The sequence below is a fragment of the Eleutherodactylus coqui genome, chromosome 7, assembly GCF_035609145.1.
Source record: "Eleutherodactylus coqui strain aEleCoq1 chromosome 7, aEleCoq1.hap1, whole genome shotgun sequence".
Classification (NCBI taxonomy): Eukaryota; Metazoa; Chordata; class Amphibia; order Anura; family Eleutherodactylidae; genus Eleutherodactylus; species Eleutherodactylus coqui.
This window is the reverse complement of record NC_089843.1, coordinates 43,626,347-43,649,697: the sequence shown is the minus strand read 5'-3', so window position 1 is coordinate 43,649,697 and position 23,351 is coordinate 43,626,347. Positions and strand designations below refer to the sequence as shown.

Sequence of the window (23,351 nt, the reverse complement as noted above, 5' to 3'; positions counted from 1 at the left end):
CTACATCGCCAAGAAATTTAACCCTCTCCTGAGGGCCCCCTGTGAGACCTGGGACACATTGAGGTCCAGCCTAGCTCCCGTCCCCTCTCCAACAGCACCCCTGAGTACCATATGTAACATACTGGGCTGGGAGACAGACACGAACACCAGGAACATCTGGGCGGGACTCGCGGACGCCAAAATAGCAGATGCCCAGGCACTAACGGAACGGAATCCGTGGGAAGCGGGGCAGTCTCTGACAGCGAATCTTCGCGGATCGTTCTTACACAAAGCGCACATCAGTAAAGCTGTCAAGGAGTTCCTTGAGAAGCATAGGTCCACCAGACCTTCTACCTCTTTTGAGAGATTCTTTACAGAAGGCGCTCCTAAAAAGAAACAAACAACGAAAGCACAAAAAAACTTTATCGACCCTCCTGTAGGGTACAAGCCTGCATTTCTCACCTCGTGGGAACTGGAGCTAAATACCTCCCTTTCCGCAGAGGAAATAAAACTCATTCTGAGGTTGGCGTTCGGTCTCTCCCCGTGCGTGATTATGCAATAGGTCCATTACAAAGCGTTAGTCAGATGGTATAGAACCCCACAATGGCTACATGAACATAAGCTCGCCACCCACGACAGGTGTTGGCGCTGCGAAGCTGCTACCGGCTCGTATCGTCACATTTGGTGGGATTGCCCGATTGTTGTTCCGTTCTGGGGAGAGATCGAGTGCGCCATACAAAGCATTAGACCGAACTTCAAGCTTTCTCCAGAGATAATCTTCCTGTGGAGGCCTTCGCCACACTTCCATCCCTTGAAAGACAAAATCATCGCCCTGCTCATAGATGCAGCAAAGGCTCTCATCCCAACATTATGGTCACAAAAACTACCCCCGACCGTGACCCAATGGAAAAACAAAGTTGATTTGATTTATAATTTGGAGGAACTCACTAGTTGGAAAAGGAACACGCATGAGAAATTCATAAAGGAGTGGGAGTGGTGGAAGCGCATCTGTTGAACTCCAGGATGGGGCCCCTCTCCCTGATGTGGAAAGACCCCCTCTCCCCCTACTGGATAAGGGAGGAGGTACTTTCGGGCCCTCATTCCTTTCCTCTCCCCTTGGGGAGAATTCCTGTCCTGGTGGAGAGCCCAACACTATACTATGATATGCGGAGAGAGCATACCCCGGACGTTGAGGATGACCCAATGCGAGGAGCACCGGAGAGGAGCGCCTGATTCGAGTATCGGTTCCCCCCGATTTCAGAGTCATCTGGTGATCGAGAGCAAAACTCCTACGAAAACCCCCCACGAGAAGCAAAATTGGAGGTACCACCTTCACTATGATTCTCCCCCCCCCCCCTACCTACCTTCCCCCACCCCCCCGACCCTACGTTAAATGCCTTGTGTGTTTTGTGTTGTATGTGGAGTTATAAGGCCGTGCGTTAGGCCAAAGCAGGTTAACCCCTCCAGGAGAATCCTGAAGACAACGGTTCTGTATAGGCACGGTGCTCCCTAGGGGGTAGATGTGCCTAACTAGCCTGCAGGAACAGGGTCTATGCCCTACAGTTGTCCAAGTCAGGGGTATAAAGAGTTTTATGCTATGTTTTATATGCCCCCTGCCCACTTAAGCTGCACGCCCGGCAACTTTGTTTTGATTGACCCAAGACTGGCTTTGGAGTATAGTTATAAGTATGCTCAGTACCCGTGACGCATTTTTCAGTGAGCGGAAGTGTTTTCAAAAGTGTACTGTACCAGACCGAAAGCTGTCCAAGGTCTGATTTTGTTTACTGTATTGAAAAAGATTTGAATAAAGAATTGAAAACTTAAAAAAAAAAAAAAAAAGTATTTCTGGCTCCTGGCAGGTCTTCCAAGTCCACAGTCTGGCTTCATCTGAGGTCCGGGAGGAAGCATATGTGCCCCCTGTCTGCCATCAAATCCTATAGGTTTCTCCACTTCTCCTATGTGCTTCAGAGAAGCCAAGAATGAGAATATATATTGTGCTTCAGTATCACACCTATAACCCAATCTCCACCCACACCACTTCTGATCACAAAAGGGTACACAACCACTATATGCCTCCATCCTCTACAGCTCCAGCAACTTTAGACATCACAAGGCAGAATTCCTCTCCAGAGGGGTTCTAACAACTTTCCGAGACTTAGAGCGGTGTTCACTCATTGTTAGCAGTAGAACTTATTCAGGACTGAAAGCACTGGTACTGCTGCCAAGAGAGTCCTGTTTACAATAGAAGTGAGGTTCTCTTCTGTGTCCTTAATTTCCTCACCTTCTTCTGATAAAATTTAAAGCACAGAGGTATTCCATGCAAACCTCTTTCTACCCTTCTGCCAAATCTTACACCTTGGGCTGACCCATCAATGGAGAAACTAGGAGCACACCCCTCCTTATCTTTATTAACTGCACAAATGACTCTGAATTTCGTCCTTTAGAGAAGACATCTCTATCTGGTGCATCTCCAACTCATAGTCCATGGTGACAAAATTACCTATAGTATCTCAAAATTAAGGAGCATATTAAGACACGTATTTCTAAAGTAAAGGAGGTCTGCAGATCTGTAATTCTATAGTAACAGCAGTGTGATAGTGCCTTATCTCCCCATTTGCTTTTGGGCCACTTCTGGTTTTGGTTTACAAATACTGATGTCAAACATTGACCAAAACTCTGCCATAATAAAGTGACCTAAAGTCTGTTTTTTGTGCCCAAATGTGAGTTTTTAATTATCAGGCTTGTTGAGTTGAAAACTGTTGCTTGTTCTTGGATCTGGTTACTCATTTACAAGATATGTCATGTTTAGAGATGAGCGAGCACACTTGTCCGAGCTTCATGCTCCATCGAGTATTAGACTACTCGAGATGCTAGCTACTCGAGTCGAGCACCATGCATGAAAGTGTTAGTGTAGGGATTAGGCTGCGGTTAGGCAGGGATCCTCACTAAAAGAACCCAACAGTCCTTCTTAGGACTACTCCTCTCATTAGCATTAGCATTTTGGCTGGCTGGGACCCGTAGTTCACCAATTTTCTTTTTCAAGCATCCCGGCTGTAATCTGCCCAAATGTGTTGGTGTACACTACATACCCATGTGTGGGTGCTGTTTTGCAGTGTATCTACCAGTGCTATACCGTGGGTTATTTTTTCTGGCGCAGCTCAGAGGGTCTCAAATCTACCAGTCTCTGTGTGCGGTGAATAAGGCCTAGTTCTCATCGCTATACACTGGTTACATTTTTTCTGGCCTTGCTCACAGTTTCTCAAATCTAAAAGTCTCTGTGTGCAGTGAATTAGCCCTAGATCTCAGCGCTACACACTGGTTAAATTTTTTCTGGTCCTGCATACAGCCTCTCATATCTACAAGTTTGTGGGCGGTGAATTAGGGCTATGTATCTGAGGTATACAATTGGTTAATTATTTCTGGCACAGCTCAGCGTCTCTCAAATCTACCAGTCTCTGTGTGTGGTCAATTATCCCGAGTTCTCAGTGCTATAGACTGGTTAAATTTTTTCTGGTCTTGCTCAAAGTTTTTCAAATCTACAAGTCTCTGTGTGCCCTATGAGCCCTATGTTACGGTTGTGCGGCAAACTAAGCACGGGGCCCACACAATCGCGACCAAGGAGTACTGGGTACGCACACAGGTTTCACCAGGGTCACATGGTTTTCAGGCAAATTGACCCTGTGCTACCGGAGGATGACATGGCCCTACCTGAGTGGGGACATTGCCCCAATAAGGGCAGCCCAGCGGTCTTCAGATCTCAGCCCTAGCTGATCCTAGGAGCCACGCACCAGAACAGGATGCATTCAAATGCCACATGACTGGGACTGAACAACAGGACACACAGAGACAGAATACACAGCATTCAGCAGTCAAAATGCAACCACTAGTAACAGATAGGAAGCGGAATCTAAATACCAGGTATTAGTTGACATTTTGTGCAAAACATGAAAGCTAGCTGGCCACTTCACAGCTTCTGGGTATACTGCTAGTCCCTACACTAACCAGGAGTCCAGCAGAACAGGACACAGTTCACACAGAATGCTGCAACAGGACAGGACACAGATAGCAGGTCACACAGCAAGCTAACACAAAACTGACAGAATATAAATGAACAAACGGACATGAACCAGCAAGACATAGATCCCACAGCAAGCTTCAACAGACAAGGATTCATGACTGCTCACCCTGAACACCAGACAAAGACTGACCAGGAGCTGGGTTTATATGTGAGCACAAACTCAGGAGATTGGCTAGCAGGAAGTACCACACCCAGCCAGCTCAATCAATTAACCCTGTGAGGTCTGTGCTGCTAGGAAGCTTAGAACTACAGATCCCAGCAGCACACGTAACACCCTAGTTCTCAGCGCTACACACTGGTTACATTTTTTCTGGCCTTGCTCACAGTTTCTCAAATCTAAAAGTCTCTGTGCAGTGAATTAGCCCTAGATCTCAGCACTACACACTGGTTACAATTTTTCTGGCCCTGCATACAACCTCTCATATCTACAAGTCTGTGGGCAGTGAATTAGGGCTAGGTATCTGAGGTATACAGTGAGTTAATTATTTCTGGCGCAGCTCAGTGTCTCTCAAATCTTCCAGTCTCTGTGTGCAGTCAATTATCCCTAGTTCTCAGTGCTACACACTGGTTAAGTTTGTTCTGGCCTTGCTCAGAGTTTCTCAAATCGACCAGTCTCTGTGGGCGGTGACTTAAGCCTAGTTTGCAGCATTATACCTTGGTTAAATATTTTCTGGCCTTGCTCAGAGTCTCTCAAATCTACCAGTCTCTGTGGGTGGTGAATTAGCCCCAGGGATCAGCGGTATATACTGATTAAATTGTTTCTAGCCCTGCTCTATCCTTTTTCCTACATGGTGAAGAATAGGGTAAGGGTCGAGGTCGAGGACGTGGACGCGGGCGTTCAAATGAGGGTGTGGTTAGAGGCCGAGATCCTGGGCAGGGTAAAACAGCGCCGGCTGCTGAGGGATTGGTAGAGCGCCGCGTATCTCCACTCTCCAGCTTCATGTAACATTTTGCAGGTCCGCGTGGTAGACCATTATTAAAAGCAGAGCAATGTGATCAGGTGCTGACGTGGATAGCGAATGACACCTCCACTACTTTATTCAACACCCAGTCTTCCACGCAGTCCACTCACGCCACCCAAGGGAATGCACCTCTGAATCCTCAGGCTTCTCCTCCTTCCTCCCAGCCTGGTCACTCCAGGAAAAGGAGAGATTATGATGAACAGGCATACACCCAAGAACTCTTCTCAGGTCCCTGCCCTGAGTCTGAGAAACCGGTTCCACAGCCATGTGAGGAGTTTGTCGTGACCGATGACGGAAATGTGGAACTTTCACAGACTGATTTGGGTGATGAGGGTGAAGACTTCCAATTACTGTCTCAAGAGCTATTTGTGGATGAGAAGGATGAGACACAGTTGTCTGTCAGCGAGGTGGTTGTTAGGGCAGTAAGTCTGAGGAAGGAGCAGACTGAGGAGTCAGAGGAAGAGCTGGTGGATGATGAGGTGACTGACCCCACCCGGCTTGCTAAGCCTACTGAAGACAGGGCTTCAGAGGGGGAGGCAAGTGCTGCAGCAGAACAGGTTGGTAGAGGCAGTGGGGTGGCAAGGGGGAGAAGCAGGGCCAGAGCAAAAAATCCACCAACTGTTCCCCACAGCACCCCCTTGCAGCAAGCCTACATGCAGAGGGCTAGGTGTTCGAAGGTCTGGAGGTTTTTTATTGAGAGCGCAGACGACCGACGAACAGTGGTGTGCAACCTGTGCTGCACCAAGATCAGCCGGGGAGCCACCACTACCAGCCTGACCACCACCAGCATGCGCAGGCATATGATGGCTAAGTACCCCATGAGGTAGAGCGAAGGCCATTTACCGCCTGCGGGTCACACCATTGTCTCTTCTCCAGTGTCACAACCTGACACAGAGATGCAATCCCCCTCCCAGGATGCAGGCATGAGTGCCTCCGGGACTGCACCCACACCCTCACCTCTATGGTCCTCCACTGCCTCCACCAATGTGTCCCAGCTAGAGATGAGCGAACACACTCGTCCGAGCTTGATGCTTGTTCGAGTATTAGGCTGCTCGAGATGTTCGGTACTCGAGTTGAGCAACACGCCGTACTTGAGAGAATTTCATTTCCCTTCCCCACATGTTTAGCACCATTTTTTTGCCAATAAACATGCGGGGAAGGCATTACCACTTCCTGCTGTGACATGCCAGCCCTCTGCCTGCCAACAGCAGTGAGTGGCTGGGCCGATCAGGTGACCGCCGAGTACTTAAACTGGTCCCACCTGCGGCTCGCCTCAGACGCATGCTGGCAGAGGTTAGGGAAAGTGCTGATGATGATATAGGGAAAGTGTTGGAGTAGGCATCCTCTCTTCAAGAACCCCATTGGTCCTTCTTAGGGCTACTCCTCATTGTGTGCCTTACTGTTGTAGCTGGCTGGGAGCAGGAGTGCACCGTTTTTTAAAGCATCTAGGCCTGTGCAGAGCATTTCAGATATACCATTCTTTGTGTGCAGTGCATTAGGCAGATTTGTGAACGCTAAGCAGTACTCTAACTTTTCCTGGGCCACTGCAGACCATTTCAGCAATGCCATTCTATGTGTGCAGTGCATTAGGCAGAGGTCTTATCGCTCAACAGTATTCTAATATTTCCTGGGCCACTGCACACCATTTCAGCTATACCATTCTATGAGTTCAGTGCAGAGGTCTCATCGCTAAACACTAGCCAGTGGATAGTAATGATAACTACAGCTACTTCACCGCACCCAAGAAAAGGGTATTGTGAAATGCTCTGCACAGTGGTAGAAAGCTATAAAGCCAGTGGATAGTGCTGATAACTGCAGCTACCTCAACCTTCCCAAGGAAAGGGTATTGTGAGATGCTCTGCTCAGTGGCAGAAAGTTATAAAGCCAGTGGATAGTGCTGCTAACTGCGGCTACTTCACCGCACCCAAGGAAAGGGTATTGTGAGACACTGCACAGTGGCAGAAAGCTATAAAGCCAGTGGATAGTGCTGATAACTGCAGCTAGCTCAACGTGACATTGCATCCATATACTTGGCGTTGCCCACAACATGTGGAACATGGGGACGTCACGCGCCGATCACGTGACGGCCGTGATGACATCGGAGACACCTGACACGCCTCTAACAACAACCTCAATGTAACTGATCCTAGGAACGCCACACGCCGATCACGTGACGGCCGTGATGACGTTGGCAAATCCTGACACGCCCCCAATACCGCCGCGACTACCGGCAGACACAGATGACTCCTAGTGTAAGTTAACTTATATGACTATATATGTATGTTTGTTTTATTATCTAAATATGGCTTGAGAAAGGTGCCTGTTGGCACAGAAACGCGTTGCCCGTTTTACCGTACATTGGAATAAAAGTGATATTTTCCTACCTACACGCTTGGAACGTGACGTTTACTTGGACAGAGAGGAGACATCAATAAAAGGAGGGGGCTTTCTGTCTTCATACCCCCCTCCTCCCGAGTAAGTGTAACTCCTGTTTATTATTTGACAACTATCAGTTGTTGAAACGTACAATTCTTTGAGCGCAGAAAAGTTTTTTGTGCTAATAGCTATTTTCTATTTGATTCCCAAGGAAAGGATATTGTGAGATGCTCTGCTCAGTGGCAGAAAGTTATAAAGCCAGTAGATAGTGCTGCTAACTGCAGCTATTTCACCGCACCCAAGGAAAGGGTATTGTGAGACACTGCACAGTGGCAGAAAGCTAAAAAGCCAGTGAATAGTGCTGATAACTGCGGCTACCTTAACCCCCCCAAGGAAAGGATATTGTGAGATGCTCTGCACAGGGGCAGAAAGCTATAAAGCCAGTGGATAGTGCTGCTAACTGCGGCTACTTCACCTATGAAAGGGCTCCCTTCCTAAATTAGCCATAATGTTGCCTGTCTAATTCCTATATTTAGATAGTTTTGCTTCCTTTCGTGAATACGAGGATAACTACCTTTTATGTAGCCATGTTTCATAAGATTTTTTTGCTGTTGTCCATTTCTGCATATTCTGGTCACTTGGCCTATCCTGAAACCGGGTGTATGTATCGCATAATTGTTCACTGAACTGACTTATTTTGTCCTTGATATTTCTTTTTAAAGAAATCACATAGGCAATTATCTTGCTTCGCATAACTGCTTTGGACGCATTCCAGAGCAACTGAGGGTTATTAGAATGTTCTTCATTATCTGACATGTATTCTAGCCACCATCCCTTCAATAGTGCACAAAAAGTCTCATCCTCTGCCAGATGTGATGGGAATCTGCATATATATAATCCACACATCTCAGGAGCTCCTTGCACAGGGACAATACCACTGGAGCAAGGTCTGAAACACCATGTCCCCTATAAAATAAATGTAGTCAATTATGGCATCAAGTGGGGTGACATAAGTATGTAGTCTATTCTAGACCAAGAATTATGCATATGTGAAAAATGTGTGAATTCTCGTCCCTCTGGGCTGACCTCCTGCCACATATCCCTGAGTTTAGATGCATGGACCAAATTTTGCAGATTGGAGTCATTGTATCTAATGTTGTTGCCCTAGACAGCCTGGCTACATCAATCTACTCCCATTTTGATAACCAGGTTTAAAGGGGTTGTCCTGCGCCGAAACGGCTTTTTTTTTTCCCATAGACCCCCCGTTCAGCGCGGGACAAACCCAAGGGACGTGATAAAAAAAATTATAATTTTACTTACCCGAATCCCGTCTCTGCAGCTTCTTTCTTCTTTGCAGCCAAGATGGCCGCCGGGATCTTCACCCACGATGGACCGTGGGTCCTTTCCCATGGTGCACCGTGGGCTCTGTGCGGTCCATTGCCGATTCCAGCCTCCTGATTGGCTGGAATCGGCACATGTGGCGGGGCGGAGCTACGCAATGACGCGTAGAAGGGGCGGAGCCAGAACCCCGCTCGTGCCGAGACCCAAGAGAAGGGAGAAGACCCTTCTGCGCAAGCGCGTCTAATCGGGAGATTAGACGCTGAAATTAGACGGCACCATGGCGACGGGGACGCCAGCAACGGAGCAGGTAAGTGAATAACTTCTGTATGGCTCATATTTAATGCACGATGTATATTACAAAGTGTATTAATATGGCCATACAGAAGTGTATAACCCCACTTGCTTTCGCGGGACAACCCCTTTAAGTCTCCTAGCACCCAGTCTCTCTGTCAGTTAGTAGCTTGTCAGAAAGTTCCGTCAAGAATAGAGATGAGCGAGCACCAAAAGGTGCCTGTTACTCGAGTCGAACTTGTCGCGATGCTCGAGGGTTTGTTTCGAGTAACGAACCCCATTGAAGTCAATAGGCGACTCGAGCATTTTTGTATATCGCCGATGCTCGCTAAGGTTTTCATTTGTGAAAATCTGGGAAATTCAAGAAAGTGATGGGAACGACACAGAAACGGATAGGGCAGGCGAGGGGCTACATGTTGGGCTGCATCTCAAGTTCCCAGGTCCCACTATTAAGCCACAAAAGTGGCAAGAGTGCCCCCCCCTCCCAACAATTTTTACTTCTGTAAAACCCTCATTAGCAATGCATACCTTAGCTAAGCACCACACTACCTCCAACAAAGCACAATCACTGCCTGTATGACACTCCGCTGCCACTTCTCCTGGGTTACATGCTGAACAACCCCCCCCCCCCACACGACCCAGTGTCCACAGCGCACACCAAAGTTTTCCTGCGCGGCCTTCAGCTGCCCTCATGCCACGCCACCCTCATGTCTATTTATAAGTGTGTCTGCCATGAGGAGGAACCGCAGGCACACACTGCAGAGGGTTGGCAGGGCCAGGCAGCGACCCTCTTTAAAAGGGGCGGGGCGATAGCCAACAATGCTGTACAGATGCAATGAGAACTCCAATCCTGTGCCAACTCCATCAGGAGCTGCAAGCGTGGGCATAGCAATGGGGAATCCATCTGCCACACAGTATTCATTCTATCAAGGTGTCGCATAGCTCAATCCACACTGCAAGGGGAAAGCCGTCAGCGCTCTACCCTCTACCCAAGTCAGTCAGGGCCTTTGTGCCAGACAGGTCAAACACCGCGATGGGAACTAAGTTTGCACCAACAGCATAGGGGGGTCCTAGGAAGCCCAAGACATGAACAAAAAATTGATCTGAGTGGCCAAACATGGCAGAGTTGCACCGAGCCCACGACATAGGTCTCGGCCCACAGCTTCAGCAATCCTAGGCAGTAAGTGGACTTTTACTGCGCCAACGACATAGGCCTCTGCACAAACCCTCAGCAATCGCGGGCCTACAGCGGACTCCTATGCAAGCGTAGCTGTGCACGTCTCATTAGCGCTGTATTGCTCCTGTAGTTTGTCCCAATGCTGTGCCCCAGATAGTAGAACTAACGTCAGATTGAATACAGATGGGCTTCGGCCCACACTGCATGCCCCAGTCAGACCGGGGTTTTTTATAAATAGTCACAGGCAGGTACAACTCCGCAATGGGAATTCGGTGTACACCCACGGCATGGGTGGCTCCCTGGAACCCACCGGCTGTACATAAATGTATCCCATTGCAGTGCCCTGGACAGCAGAGCTAACGTCAGATTAAATGCAGGTGGACTTCGGCCCACACTGTATGCCCCAGTCAGACTGGGGTTTTTAATACATAGACACAGGCAGGTACAACTCACTAATGTGAAGTCCGTGTGGACCGACAGCATGGGTGGCTCCCGGGAACCCACCGGCGGTACATAAATATATCCCATTGCAGTGCCCAGCACAGCTGAGGTAACGTCAGATTTAATGCAGGTGGGCTTCGGCCCACACTGCATGCCCCAGTCAGACTGGGGTTCTTTATAAGTAGACACATGCAGTTACAACTCCGTGTGGACCGACAGCATGGGTGGGTCCCAGGAAGCCACCGGCGGTACATAAATATATCCCATTGCATTGCCCAGCACAGCTGGGGTTACGTCCGATTAAATGCAGGTGGTCTTCGGCCCACACTGCATGGCCTAGTCAGACTGGGGTTTTTAATACATAGACACTGGCAGGTACAAATCCCTAATGTGAAGTCCCTGTGGACCCACAGCATGGGTGGCTCCCTGGAACCCATCGGCGGTACATAAATGTATCCCATTGCAGTGCCCTGCTCAGCAGAGCTAACGTCACATACAATACAAGTGTGCTTCGGCCCACAGTACATGCCCCAGTCAGACTGGTAATATGTACCTTAACAGTAACCGCGTTGGTGGAAATGTGGTGGAAACTGCGGACCTAGTAGCGAGGTTTTATTTAGTTGGTTTTCGGAATGTGGCCAGGATTAAGTGGGCCGTGGTGGGGGGGGGCTCTCTTGTTGTGTCGGTAAAGGTGAAATTCTTGGACTGCCACCAGACGGACCAATGCAAATGTATTGGCCAAGAATGTTTTCATTGTTGGAGGAGGAGGGGGATGTTTTTGAGGCACTACGTGTCCTCTCCACGTGTCCGTGGTTATATGCACCTTAACAGTAACCGCAATGGTGGAAAATGGCCTCGGCACCATTATGTCTTTGGGAAGCCTCCGTTTCCACACCCCAGTGACATAGCATTAGTAGCGGTATAGGCAGAGCCCAGAATTAGTAACATTTCAGCGGTAGCATTAGGGACAGGCCCCAGTAACATATCACTAGCAGCATTATAGGGGGAGCACAGTATTAGTTCCATTTCAGTAGTAGTAGCAGCAGTCCAGACAGGCCCCAGTAACAATTCCGAAGCAGCAGTATAGGGGGAGCACAGTCTTCGTTCCATTTCAGTAATAGTAGCAGTCAAGACAGGCCCCAGTAACAATTCCGAAGCAGCAGTATAGGGGGAGCACAGTATTAGTTCCATTTCAGTAGTAGTAGCAGTCAAGACAGGCCACAGTAGCATTCCCGTTGCAGCAGTTTAGGGAGATAAGAGTCTTTTTCACATTTCAGTAGTTGCATTATATACAAGGCCCCAGTTACATTTATGTAGCAAAAGTGTAGGCCAACCCCACACACCTTGCTGTACCATGAGTGCAGGCGAAGCCCATAAAAATTACTAGGATTACGCTGTAGGCGAGGGCCCCAAAAATGGTGTACCAAGAGTACTAATGTACCTCAGAAAAATTGCCCATGCCCAACCAAGAGGGCAGGTGAAACCCATTAATCGCTTTGGTTAATGTGGTTTAATTTGTAACTAGGCCTGGAGGCTGCCCAGTTAAAATAAAAATTGGTTCAGGTCAAGTTCCAACGCTTTAATGAGAATTGAAACGTATAAACATTGTTTACAAAAGTCATATGACTGAGCCTTGTGGGCCTAACAAAAATTGCCGTTCAGCGTGATTACGTGAGGTTTAAGGAGGAGGAGCAGAAGGAGGAGGATGAATATAATACACAGATTTATGAAGCTAAAAGGTCCCCGTTTTTTATGGTGATAGAGAACGATGCTTCCATCCGCGGGTGCAGCCAACGTATTGTTTAGGTATCGCTGCTGTCCGCTGGTGGAGAAGAGAAGTCTGGGGAAATCCAGGCTTTGTTCATCTTTATGAGTGTAAGCCTGTCGGCACTGTCAGTTGACAGGCGGGTACACGTATCCGTGATGATTCCCCCAGCCGCACTAAACACCCTCTCTGACAAGACGCTAGCCGCAGGACAAGCAAGCACCTCCAGGGCATACAGTGCGAGTTCAGGCCACTTGTCCAGCTTCGACACCCAGTAGTTGTAGGGAGCAGAGGCGTCACGGAGGACGGTCGTGCGATCGGCTACGTACTATCTCACCATCCTTTTACAGTGCTCCCGCCGACTCAGCCTTGACTGGGGAGCGGTGACACAGTCTTGCTGGGGAGCCATAAAGCTGGCAAAGGCCTTGGAGAGTGTTCCCCTGCATGTGCTGTACATGCTGCCTGATCTCCGCGCCTTCCCTGCTACCTGGCCCTCGGAACTGCGCCTTCTGCCACTAGCGCTGTCGAATGGGAATTTTACCATCAGTTTGTCCGCCAGGGTCCTGTGGTATAGCATCACTCTCGAACCCCTTTCCTCTTCGGGTATGAGAGTGGAAAGGTTCTCCTTATACCGTAGGTCGAGCAGTGTGTACACCCAGTAATCCGTAGTGGCCAGAATGCGTGTAACGCGAGGGTCACGAGAAAGGCATCCTAACATGAAGTCAGCCATGTGTGCCAGGGTACCTGTACGCAACACATGGCTGTCCTCACTAGGAAGATCACTTTCAGGATCCTCCTCCTGCTCCTCAGGCCATACACGCTGAAAGGATGACAGGCAAGCAGCATTGGTACCCTCAGCAGTGGGCCAAGCTGTCTCTTTCCCCTCCTCCTCATGCTCCTCCCCCTCTTCCTCCTCCTCCTCAACGCGCTGAGATATAGACATGAGGGTGCTCTGACTATTCAGCGACATACTGTCTTCCCCTGCCTCCGTTTCCGAGCGCAAAGCGTCTGCCTTTATGCTTTGCAGGGAACTTCTCAAGAGGCATAGCAGAGGAATGGTGATGCTAATGATTGCAACATCGCCGCTCACCATCTGGGTAGACTCCTCAAAGTTTCCAAGGACCTGGCAGATGTCTGCCAACCAGGCCCACTCTTCTGTAAAGAATTGAGGAGGCTGACTCCCACTACGCCGTCCATGTTGGAGTTGGTATTCCACTATAGCTCTACGCTGCTCATAGAGCCTGGCCAACATGTGGAGCATAGAGTTCCACCGTGTGGGCACGTCGCACAGCAGTCGGTGCACTGGCAGATTAAACCGATGTTGCAGGGTGCGCAGGGTGGCAGCGTCCATCTTGGACTTGCGGAAATGTGCGCTGACCCAGCGCACCTTTCCGAGCAGGTCTGGCAAGCATGGGTAGCTTTTCAGAAACTGCTGAACCATCAAATTAAAGACGTGGGCCAGGCATGGCACGTGCGTGAGGCTGCCGAGCTGCAGAGCCGCCACCAGGTTACGGCTGTTGTCACACATGACCATGCCCGGTTGGAGGCTCAGCGGCGAAAGCCAGCGGTCGGTCTGCTCTGTCAGACCCTGCAGCAGTTCGTGGGCCGTGTGCCTCTTATGTCCTAAGCTGAGTAGTTTCAGCACGGCCTGCTGACGCTTGGCCACCGCTGTGCTGCCACGCCGCGCGACACCGACTGCTGGTGACGTGCTGCTGCTGACACATCTTGATTGCGAGACAGAGGTTGCGTAGGAGGAGGAGGAGTAGGAGGAGGGTGGTTTAGTGGAGGAAGCATACACCGCCGCAGATACCAGCACCGAGCTGGGGCCCGCAATTCTGGGGGTGGGTAGGAAGTAAGCGGTCCCAGGCTCTGACTCGGTCCCAGCCTCCACTAAATTCACCCAATGTGCCGTCAGGGAGATATAGTGGCCCTGCCCGCCTGTGCTTGTCCACGTGCCCGTTGTTAAGTGGACCTTGGCAGTAGCCGCGTTGGTGAGGGCGCGTACAATGTTGCGTGAGACGTGGTCGTGCAGAGCTGGGACGGCACATCGGGAAAAGTAGTGGCGACTGGGAACCGAGTAGCGCGGGGCCGCTGCCGCCATCATGTTTTTGAAAGCCTCTGTTTCCACAAGCCTATACGGCAGCATCTCCAGGCTGATCAATTTGGCTATGTGCACGTTTAACGCTTGAGCGTGCGGGTGCGTGGTGGCGTACTTCTGCTTGTGCTCAAACAGTTGCACTAGCGACGGCTGGACGCAGCGCTGAGAGACATTGCTGGATGGGGCCGAGGACAGCGGAGGCGAGGGTGTGGGTGCAGGCCTCAGAGGCGGGTTGGAACTCAGTGGCAGGTTGGGGCACAGGGGGAGAGGCAGTGGTGCAAACCGGAGGCGGTGAATGGCCTTCATCCCACCTTGTGGGGTGCTTGGCCATCATATGCCTGCGAATGCTGGTGGTGGTGGCTCCCCAGCTGATCTTGGCGCAACAAAGGTTGAACACCACTGTTCGTCGGTCGTCAGGCGTCTCTGTGAAAAACTGCCACACCTTAGAGCACCTTGGCCTCTGCAGGGTGGCATGGCGCGAGGGGGCGCTTTGGGAAACAGTTGGTGGATTATTCGGTCTGGCCCTGCCTCTACCCCTGGCCACCGCACTGGCTCGGCCTGTGCCTACACCCTGACTTGGGCCTCCGCGTCCTCGCCCGCGTCCACTGCCTCTAGGCCTACCCCTACCCCTCAGCATGCTGTATCACCAGTAGTGCAGAAACAGAACGCTGTAATTAAATGTGCCGCTTATTGGCCTGTGGTTGGAGGCTGACTTCGCTTACGGAATGCACAGCAGAGCCTGGAAAGAATTTTGTGCAAGTCTGCTGTAACACTTAGCTGGCTGCGTATGAATTAGGACAACTACCCCCAGCAGAGACCCTGTACACTGAGGACGGTCACTGGCAGCCCAAATAGATTTTTTTCCCCAAATGTTTTTGGAAAGGCCCACTGGCTATATACACTAAATATGTCTTCTGTCCCTGCCTCACCACTACTGGCCCTGGACAATGTAAAATTACTGCAGGACGCAATGCTCTGCACGGCCGATATACAAGAAAAAAAAAAAGTGCAACACTGCAAAAAGCAGCCTCCACTCTACTGCACACGGTTAGATGTGGCCCTAAGAAGGACCGTTGGGGTTCTTGAAGCCTAAAATAACTCCTAACGCTCTCCCTGGAGCAGCTCCGGCACCAGCAGCACTTTCCTTGAACTATGTCAGAATGCATCTGTGGCGAGCCGCGGGAGGGGCCGATTTATATACTCGGGTGACACCTGATCTCGCCAGCCACTCACTGCAGGGGGGTGGTATAGGGCTTGAACGTCGCAGGGGGAAGTTGCAATGCCTTCCCTGTCTTTCTATTGGCCAGAAAAGTGTGCTAACGTCTCAGAGATGAAAGTGAAAGTAACTCAAACATCGCGTGGTACTCGTCTCGAGTAACGAGCATCTCGAACACGCTAATACTCGAACGAGTATCAAGCTCGGACGAGTACGTTCGCTCATCTCTAGTATTATATTCATCCTCCTCCTCCTGCTCCTCCTCCTGAAACCTTACGTAATCACGCCGAACGGGCAACTTTTCTGAGGCCCAAAAGGCTCAGTCATATAACTTTTGTAAACAATGTTTATACGTTTCAATTCTCAATTCAATAAAGCGTTGAAACTTGCACCTGAACCAATTTTTATTTTAACTGGGCTGCCTCCAGGCCTAGTTACAAATTAAGACACATTAACCAAAGCGATTAATGGGTTTCACCTGCCCTCTTGGTTGGGCATGGGCAATTTTTCTGAAGTACATTTGTACTGTTGGTACACCAATTTTTTTGGGCCCTCGCCTACATTGTAATCCTAGTAATTTTTAGCCCACCTGCATTAAAGCTGACGTTACCTCAGCTGTGCTGGGCACTGCAATGGGATATATTTATGTACCGCCGGTGGGTTCCAGGGAGCCACCCATGCTGTCGGTCCACATGGAGTTGTAACTGCATGTGTCCACTTCTAAAGCACCCCAGTCTGACTGGGGCATGCAGTGTGGGCCGAAGACAACCTGCATTAAACCTGACGTTACCTCAGCTGTGATGGGCACTGCAATGGGATTTATTTATGTACCGTCGGTGGCTTCCTGGGACCCACCCATGCTGTCGGTCCACACGGAGTTGTAACTGCATGTGTCCACTTCTAAAGAACCCCAGTCTGACTGGGGCATGCAGTGTGGGCCGAAGACCACCTGCATTAAACCTGACATTACCTCAGCTGTGATGGGCACTGCAATGGGATTTATTTATGTACCGCCGGTGGGTTCCAGGGAGCCACCCATGCTGTCGGTCCACACGGAGTTGTAACTGCATGTGTCCACTTCTAAAGAATCCCAGTCTGACTGGGGCATGCAGTGTGGGCCGAAGGCCACCTGCATTAAACCTGACGTTACCTCAGCTGTGATGGGCACTGCAATGGGATTTATTTATGTACCGCCAGTGGGTTCCAGGGAGCCACCCATGCTGTGGGTCCACAGGGACTTCACATTAGGGATTTGTACCTGCCAGTGTCTATGTATTAAAAACCCCGGTCAGACTGGGGCATGCACTGTGGGCCGAAGACCACCTGCATTAAACCTGACGTTACCTCAGCTGTGCTGGGCACTGCAATGGGATATATTTATGTACCGCCGGTGGCTTCCTGGGACCCACCCATGCTGTCGGTCCACACGGAGTTGTAACTGCATGTGTCCATTTCTAAAGAACCCCAGTCTGACTGGGGCATGCAGTGTGGGCCGAAGCCCACCTGCATTAAACCTGACGTTACCTCAGCTGTGATGGGCAATGCAATGGGATTTACTTATGTACAGCCGGTGGGTTCCAGGGAGCCATCCATGCTGTGGGTGCACACGGAATTCTCATTGCGCAGTTGTACTTGCCTGTGACTATTTATAAAAAACCTCGGTCTGACTGGGGCATGCAGACACCTTGACAGAATGAATAGTGTGTGGCACATGGGTTCCCCATTGCTATGCCCACGTGTGCAGCTCCTGATGGAGGTGGCACAGGATTGGATTTCTCATTGCTTCTGTACAGCATTATGGGCTATCGCCCCGCCCCATTTAAAGAGGGTCGCTGCCTGGCGTGCCAACCCTGTGCAGTGTGTGCCTGCGGTTCCTCCTCATGGCAGACGCGCTTATAAATAGACATGAGGGTGGCGTGGCATGAGGGCAGCTGAAGGCTGCGCAGGGACACTTTGGTGTGCGCTGTGGACACTGGGTCATGCGGGGGTGGGGGGGTTGGGAAGCATGTAACCCAGGAGAAGTGGCAGCGGAGTGTCATGCAGGCAGTGATTGTGCTTTGTTGGAGGTAGTGTGGTGCTTAGTTAAGGTATGCATTGCTAATGAGGGTTTTTCAGAAGTAAAAATTGTTGGGAGGGGGGGCTTAATAGTGGGACCTGGGAACTTGAGATGCAGCCCAACATGTAGCCCCTCGCCTGCCCTATCCGTTGCTGTGTCGTTCCCATCACTTTTTTGAATTGCCCAGATTTTCACAAATGGAAACCTTAGCGAGTATCGGCGATATACAAAAATGCTTGAGTCGCCCATTGACTTCAATGGGGTTCGTTACTCGAAACGAACCCTCGAGCATCGCGAAAATTTCGTCTCGAGTAACGAGCACCCGAGCATTTTGGTGCTCGCTCATCTCTAGTCATTACCAGTTTTTGAGACCCGTGATGAAACACTCAGAGTAGAAAAGCGTTGGGTCTATCCATAAGAAACTTGAGTTCTGCATGTTTCTTTACCCACTATTTGTTCATCTTGTAGGTGTAGTATGTCTCAAACATACTGAGAGTACCCTTCCTTCCCACAGTCTGTACTGGGGTGATAGTGGTGGAACATCTTTGTGTTTCTTTCATTATTGTATGTCATAATATTATATATATATATATATATATATATATATATATATATATATATATATATATATATATATATATATTGGACTTATGCGCTCTATTTTTAGATGAATCTAATAAAGTTTGGTTTTATCTACATTTTTGCTTAGTGAATATATATTTTTTGATTGTCGCCACTATCAGTGATTTTTGAATAGCAAGTAGAGATGAGGGAGCTTACTCGTTAAGGACAGATACTTGAGCAATTATCGTCCTTTTCGAGTACCTGCCTGCTCGCCTGCAAAGGTTCAGGTGCCAGCAGGGGTGAGCTGTGGGTTGCTGGAGTGAGCGGAGGAGGGGGAGAAATTCCCCCTGTTCCCCGCCATTCCCCCCACTCTCCCCCATCGTCACCCGCCAGCACCCGAATCTTTGCGGGCGAGCAGGCAGGCACTTGAAAAGGACAATACTCGCTTAAGTATCTGTCTTTAATGAGTACGCTCGCTCATCTCTAATAGCAAGCCATAGGTAACGCATAACAGGGTGTTAACAAAAATAATTAAAATTGCACATTGATAAAACAGATTAATGTGAGATTATATCAAAATCAGCAAAATGCACTTTCTGAAATAGTTTGAATCTTTTGATTTGCTGAAAAAAACATTATGTACCTTTATTTTCCTTTTTATATTTATGATGTAACATTTCTTTTGAGTTTAAATCTGGTCTCACCAGTATAATATAACACTTAGGAAAGAATAAGCAGCCCAAAATGCCAACATTTGAAGATATTATAGCAAATATTTCCACAATGACAGTATTTTTCCCAGTAATACTCATATAGGCTGGGATAAAAGCCATCCAGACACTGCAGACAACCAGCATGCTGAATGTGATGTTTTTAGCTTCATTAAAACTATCTGGTAAATTTCTTACCAGGAAAGCAACCAAGAAGCTGACTGCAGCAAGAAAACCCATGTAACCCAGAACAATGGAGAATGCCACCACTGAACCCTCATTACATTGGAGAATAATTTTACCAAAATGCAAGTCAAAGTTGCTTTCTGGGAATGGGGGTGAAAATGATAACCAGATAATGCTGATTACCACTTGGACAAATGAACAAACAAACATCAGACAGTTTGTGATCTTTACTCCAAAAAATTTCCTCCAGGAACTTCCAGGTTTGGTGGCTTTGAAGGCCATGTAGACTGTGATGGTTTTAGCCAGGATAGAAGAAATAGCTACTGAAAAGATGATTCCAAAGGAAGTCTGACGAAGCATACAGGTTATACGTATAGGGTGGCCCAAAAACAGAAATACACAGAGGAAGCTCAACATAATGGTGACAAGTAGAATGAAGCTCAAGCTTTGATTATTGGCCTTGACTACTGGTGTATCTCTAAGTAAAATAAAGATGCCCAAGATAGCTGAAGATTTAAGAAAAAGAAGTACAGTAACAATAGTTATAGTAAGAGATATTGAGTCTTCAGTGTATGATAAAAATTCTGTTTCCTTTGATACACATTGCTTCTCATTATTTGGCCACTGGTCTCTGGGACATCTGTAGCATGAGCTCTTGTCTATAAAGGAAGAATATATATTTTGCATAAACATAAAATAATAAAACAACACCTTTTTATTTGAACACTTTATTATAACAAATGCAAAATTGAAAATGTGATTAGTTAATTAACCCAAATTCTACCAGTCCACAAACTTTAATAAAAAAGGTCCCAAATCCTCAACTACCATTTTGTGACATCAATGAGTTAACTAAAATGTAATTTTTATTGATAGAAATGTAACTTTAATTGACATATTAAAAAGATCTGATAACACTATTAATTCTAACATAAAAATATCAATTATACCCTCAGATGTAGAATGAGATGACCCCCATTAATTATCCAAACTTTGAAGATGGAACAGTACCTCTGCAGCCCCATCTATTGGATGGTAGCATTCCATTAAATCAATGTACAACTCTTTAACAAGTCTGTAAAACATCATAGGCCTCTCACTAGCCAAGCCAGATACCTACTACACACTGATGAGGGGCAAACACCTCAAGACAGCTGTCTATGTAAAATTTTCTGATCTGGTTTCTTATTCCCAATCATTATTTGAAGGTATGCTATCATCTAATAGCTGGCACTACAGAGGTATTGTTTCATCTTCCTTATTTGCATAAATTACCCAAAGGAGCATGCATGGCCTTATAAGTCTACTCAGTCACCTCTCAGGTGTCTTCTCACATGCCTTCTGTGTGTTCTCCTTGGGGAGAGATGAAGGCTTGCCCCGTGAAACCCTCCCCCAACTTAATGTCTCCACACACTTTTTTGGTGCTCTCCTTAAAGAGAGATAACACCTCTTTTGACCTGTTAATTAGTAACAAGCAGCTACCTTTACATAGGGGGACTATAACCGCTACAAGAGTAAAAGCAATGAACTATATATGAAAAGCTAGTCATAATGTGGATCTCCCATTAGATAGATCTGATCACCCTTTCATAGCCTGTATGGCCCTCATCCTCTATTCATTCTCATCACAGGATGAATAAAGGGTGTGTTGACTCACATACCATGCAATAATAGTCCCTATTCCAGTAACTGTATTTAAAGCTGTAAAGCTATCTTTTTGGAAATTTCCCTACATGCTTAAGCAGCCCTAGCCCTCGCTACCTCATCAGGGGCACAAATGTAAGATCAAAATAAGTAGAATAGAACAAAAATGATAAAGACACCCAGCCTTCAATAGTGGATCAACCTGGGTCTGTTGTCCTGCATCCAGAGTGTGTGCATGTTGTCAGTGCCAATATTCACAGAGGTTTGAGCAGAAACCCCTGTATAGTGGCTTAATTTCTCTTATTGAAATTAAGTTGGTGTCTCCAGTTTGAAATTTTTTGTCCATGAAAGAATATTATGTTTTCATTGATTTAAATTTACAATGAAACTGTAATAATGTTCAGTGATTGGAGTAAATACTTATTGGGATTTTCTCAATAATGAACTGAATCCACTGTTATAGGATAGGCGAAAAGGCCTGTTCACAGTACTGGAGGTTTAACATTTGGACCTCCAGTGATCTCAAAATCTGCACATCCTGAGATATTCATGTGAAAGGACTGGTGGTGAGCAATAATGACCACCACTCCATTCACTTCTAGCGCAAAGAGTAAATTGAGTGGTGATCACGCATGAGTCCGCCAATCCATCAACATTGAGAGCATGAGGTGTAAGGATGTCGGGATTACTCAGGGTCCCAGCAATCAGATCTCCAGCAATCAGTCATGTATTCCATTTCCTGTGGATAGAGGATTAATGTTATTAGTAAGTAAACCCCTTTGACTCTTGTACTAACAGGATAGACAGAGCCCAATAAATAATAAATGAATAAATATATAAGACTGGTATGGAATGAAGATACCTGAGTCACTGGCAGACAGAATCCAATTGAATGTTTTGATTGCTGGAAATAAAAGACCCAGGGCACCATCAAAAGACCATGTAAATATGCCCCCAGTGTTAGGCAGTAACAACGCCACTGTTCTGGAAAAATGCACTACCAATGTAATCAAAATATCTTATAGACTATGAAATAAAACCCATTACCTGTGTCATTAGATATTTCTCCATCTAAACATTTTAGACATTCAAAACAACACTTATGTCTTCCTCTCATTAGGATTCTTCGATAACCAGGTGGGCAGTCCTCAGAACATTTAGAAACTGGTATCTAAAACATAAGTCATCGAATTAAAATATTAAGATGAACATTTTTGTATAATTGTAAGGAATTCTATTTTTGTAAAGTAAATCAAAAGGAGTTGATCCAGAATTGCAAGTTATCTCCTACCTACCGGATAACTAGTTGAATGAGGGAGATATCATCTGTAATCCCCACTAATTCCAAGAATGGGGGTCCTGTGTCCCTAATCCTCTCACTGAATGTAGCACTGGTCACACAAGCATGCTGACTCTTCATTCCCTTTCAATGGGATTGTGGAGATTTGTGCTATTTCCGTTCAATGGAGCGTTGACCACGCATGCTCGTGCAGCACTCCATTTATTCTGACATAACTGCTTGGGGAGACTCAATGTGGATAGGTGATAACTTGCTATCTTGATTTCAAAACACATAAAAGTAGGGTTCTACCACTCTTATGTCTCTCTTTCCTAGATCAAGTGTTAAAATCAGCACTTATGAGCTGCAGGTCTCCAGCAATTAACTATCCATAGTTTTTGCCCAGAAATTCCCTTTAGGTTGACTCCAAAAAATAGCAAATCTTTCGAAAATGTGGATGCTTGGCTCACTTGTAGGCCTCATCAATGAGTTCAACTACTATATATGATGTCAAAAAATTCAAAATATACAAGATTTCTGTTTAGTTGTTTTTCTAAGAAAGTGCATTCTGCATCTGTATTGTTTGTTGAAAGACTGCCATTCATGGAGAACATAGATCCATGGAGTGACCGATCAGATGCGACTAAAGGATAATCATCATCATCATTATTTGTTGTTGTGTTAAATAACATGAAATGGGGGGCGGAGCCTGACCACAGAGCAACATGGCCACGTGAGACCAGAGCCCCCTCAGTACAGCGCTCACAGAGGTCTCCCAGCACCGCTTACAGCCACGGAGATGAGGAGGATAATGAAGGACAGGGGGGGAGAGCAACCCTGCACACCCAAAGCAACAAAAAACCAGACGGGCATGCAGCGCTACCTAAAGGAACGCGGCTCCCGCTCCCCGCACCCATCCTCCAAGATGGCGCCGGCCCAGGGAACTGCTTCTACTTACAGTAAGGAGGGGGAGGGAGAGTCCTCATCGGACGAGGAGGACACTGAAAATGTATCTAGGGGCTTCATGAAGGAGTTAATTCTGTATGCCCTGAACCCCATTATAGCAGATCTTGCAGAAATAAAGGAGGACTTTAAACAGATGGGCCGAAGAATAGAGGACTTTGAAACTGCTTCTGCCTCTATCACCTCCCATGCCCTAGCCGTAGCCAACATATTAAAAGAGCAACA

At 47.6% G+C, this 23,351-nt stretch overlaps 1 protein-coding gene across 1 annotated transcript; it reads right to left on the bottom strand.

The window, feature by feature from the left end:
- On the bottom strand, positions 1-23,036 carry LOC136573484 (vomeronasal type-2 receptor 26-like). Its single transcript, XM_066574773.1, has 4 exons — positions 22,953-23,036; positions 21,932-22,055; positions 18,988-19,899; positions 1-365 (listed from the first exon to the last, which is right to left on the bottom strand). Exons 1-4 carry the CDS (start codon positions 23,034-23,036, stop codon positions 1-3), a joined length of 1,485 nt encoding a protein of 494 aa, XP_066430870.1.
- Positions 23,037-23,351: the final 315 nt, after the last annotated feature.

What these genes read in the sequence shown, in the direction of transcription:
- LOC136573484 (XM_066574773.1), bottom strand. Translation starts at nt 23,036, where the DNA reads ATGCCCGTCTGGTTTTTTGTTGCTTTGGGTGTGCAGGGTTGCTCTCCC. An exon ending in TCCTCCTCATCTCCGTGGCT is followed by an intron (nt 22,056 to 22,952) that starts GTAAGCGGTGCT and finishes CTTATGTTTTAG; the next exon opens with ATACCAGTTTCTAAATGTTC. An exon ending in ATATAAAAAGGAAAATAAAG is followed by an intron (nt 366 to 18,987) that starts GTACATAATGTT and finishes GTTTCTTTTTAG; the next exon opens with GAGCGCCTTCTGTAAAGAAT.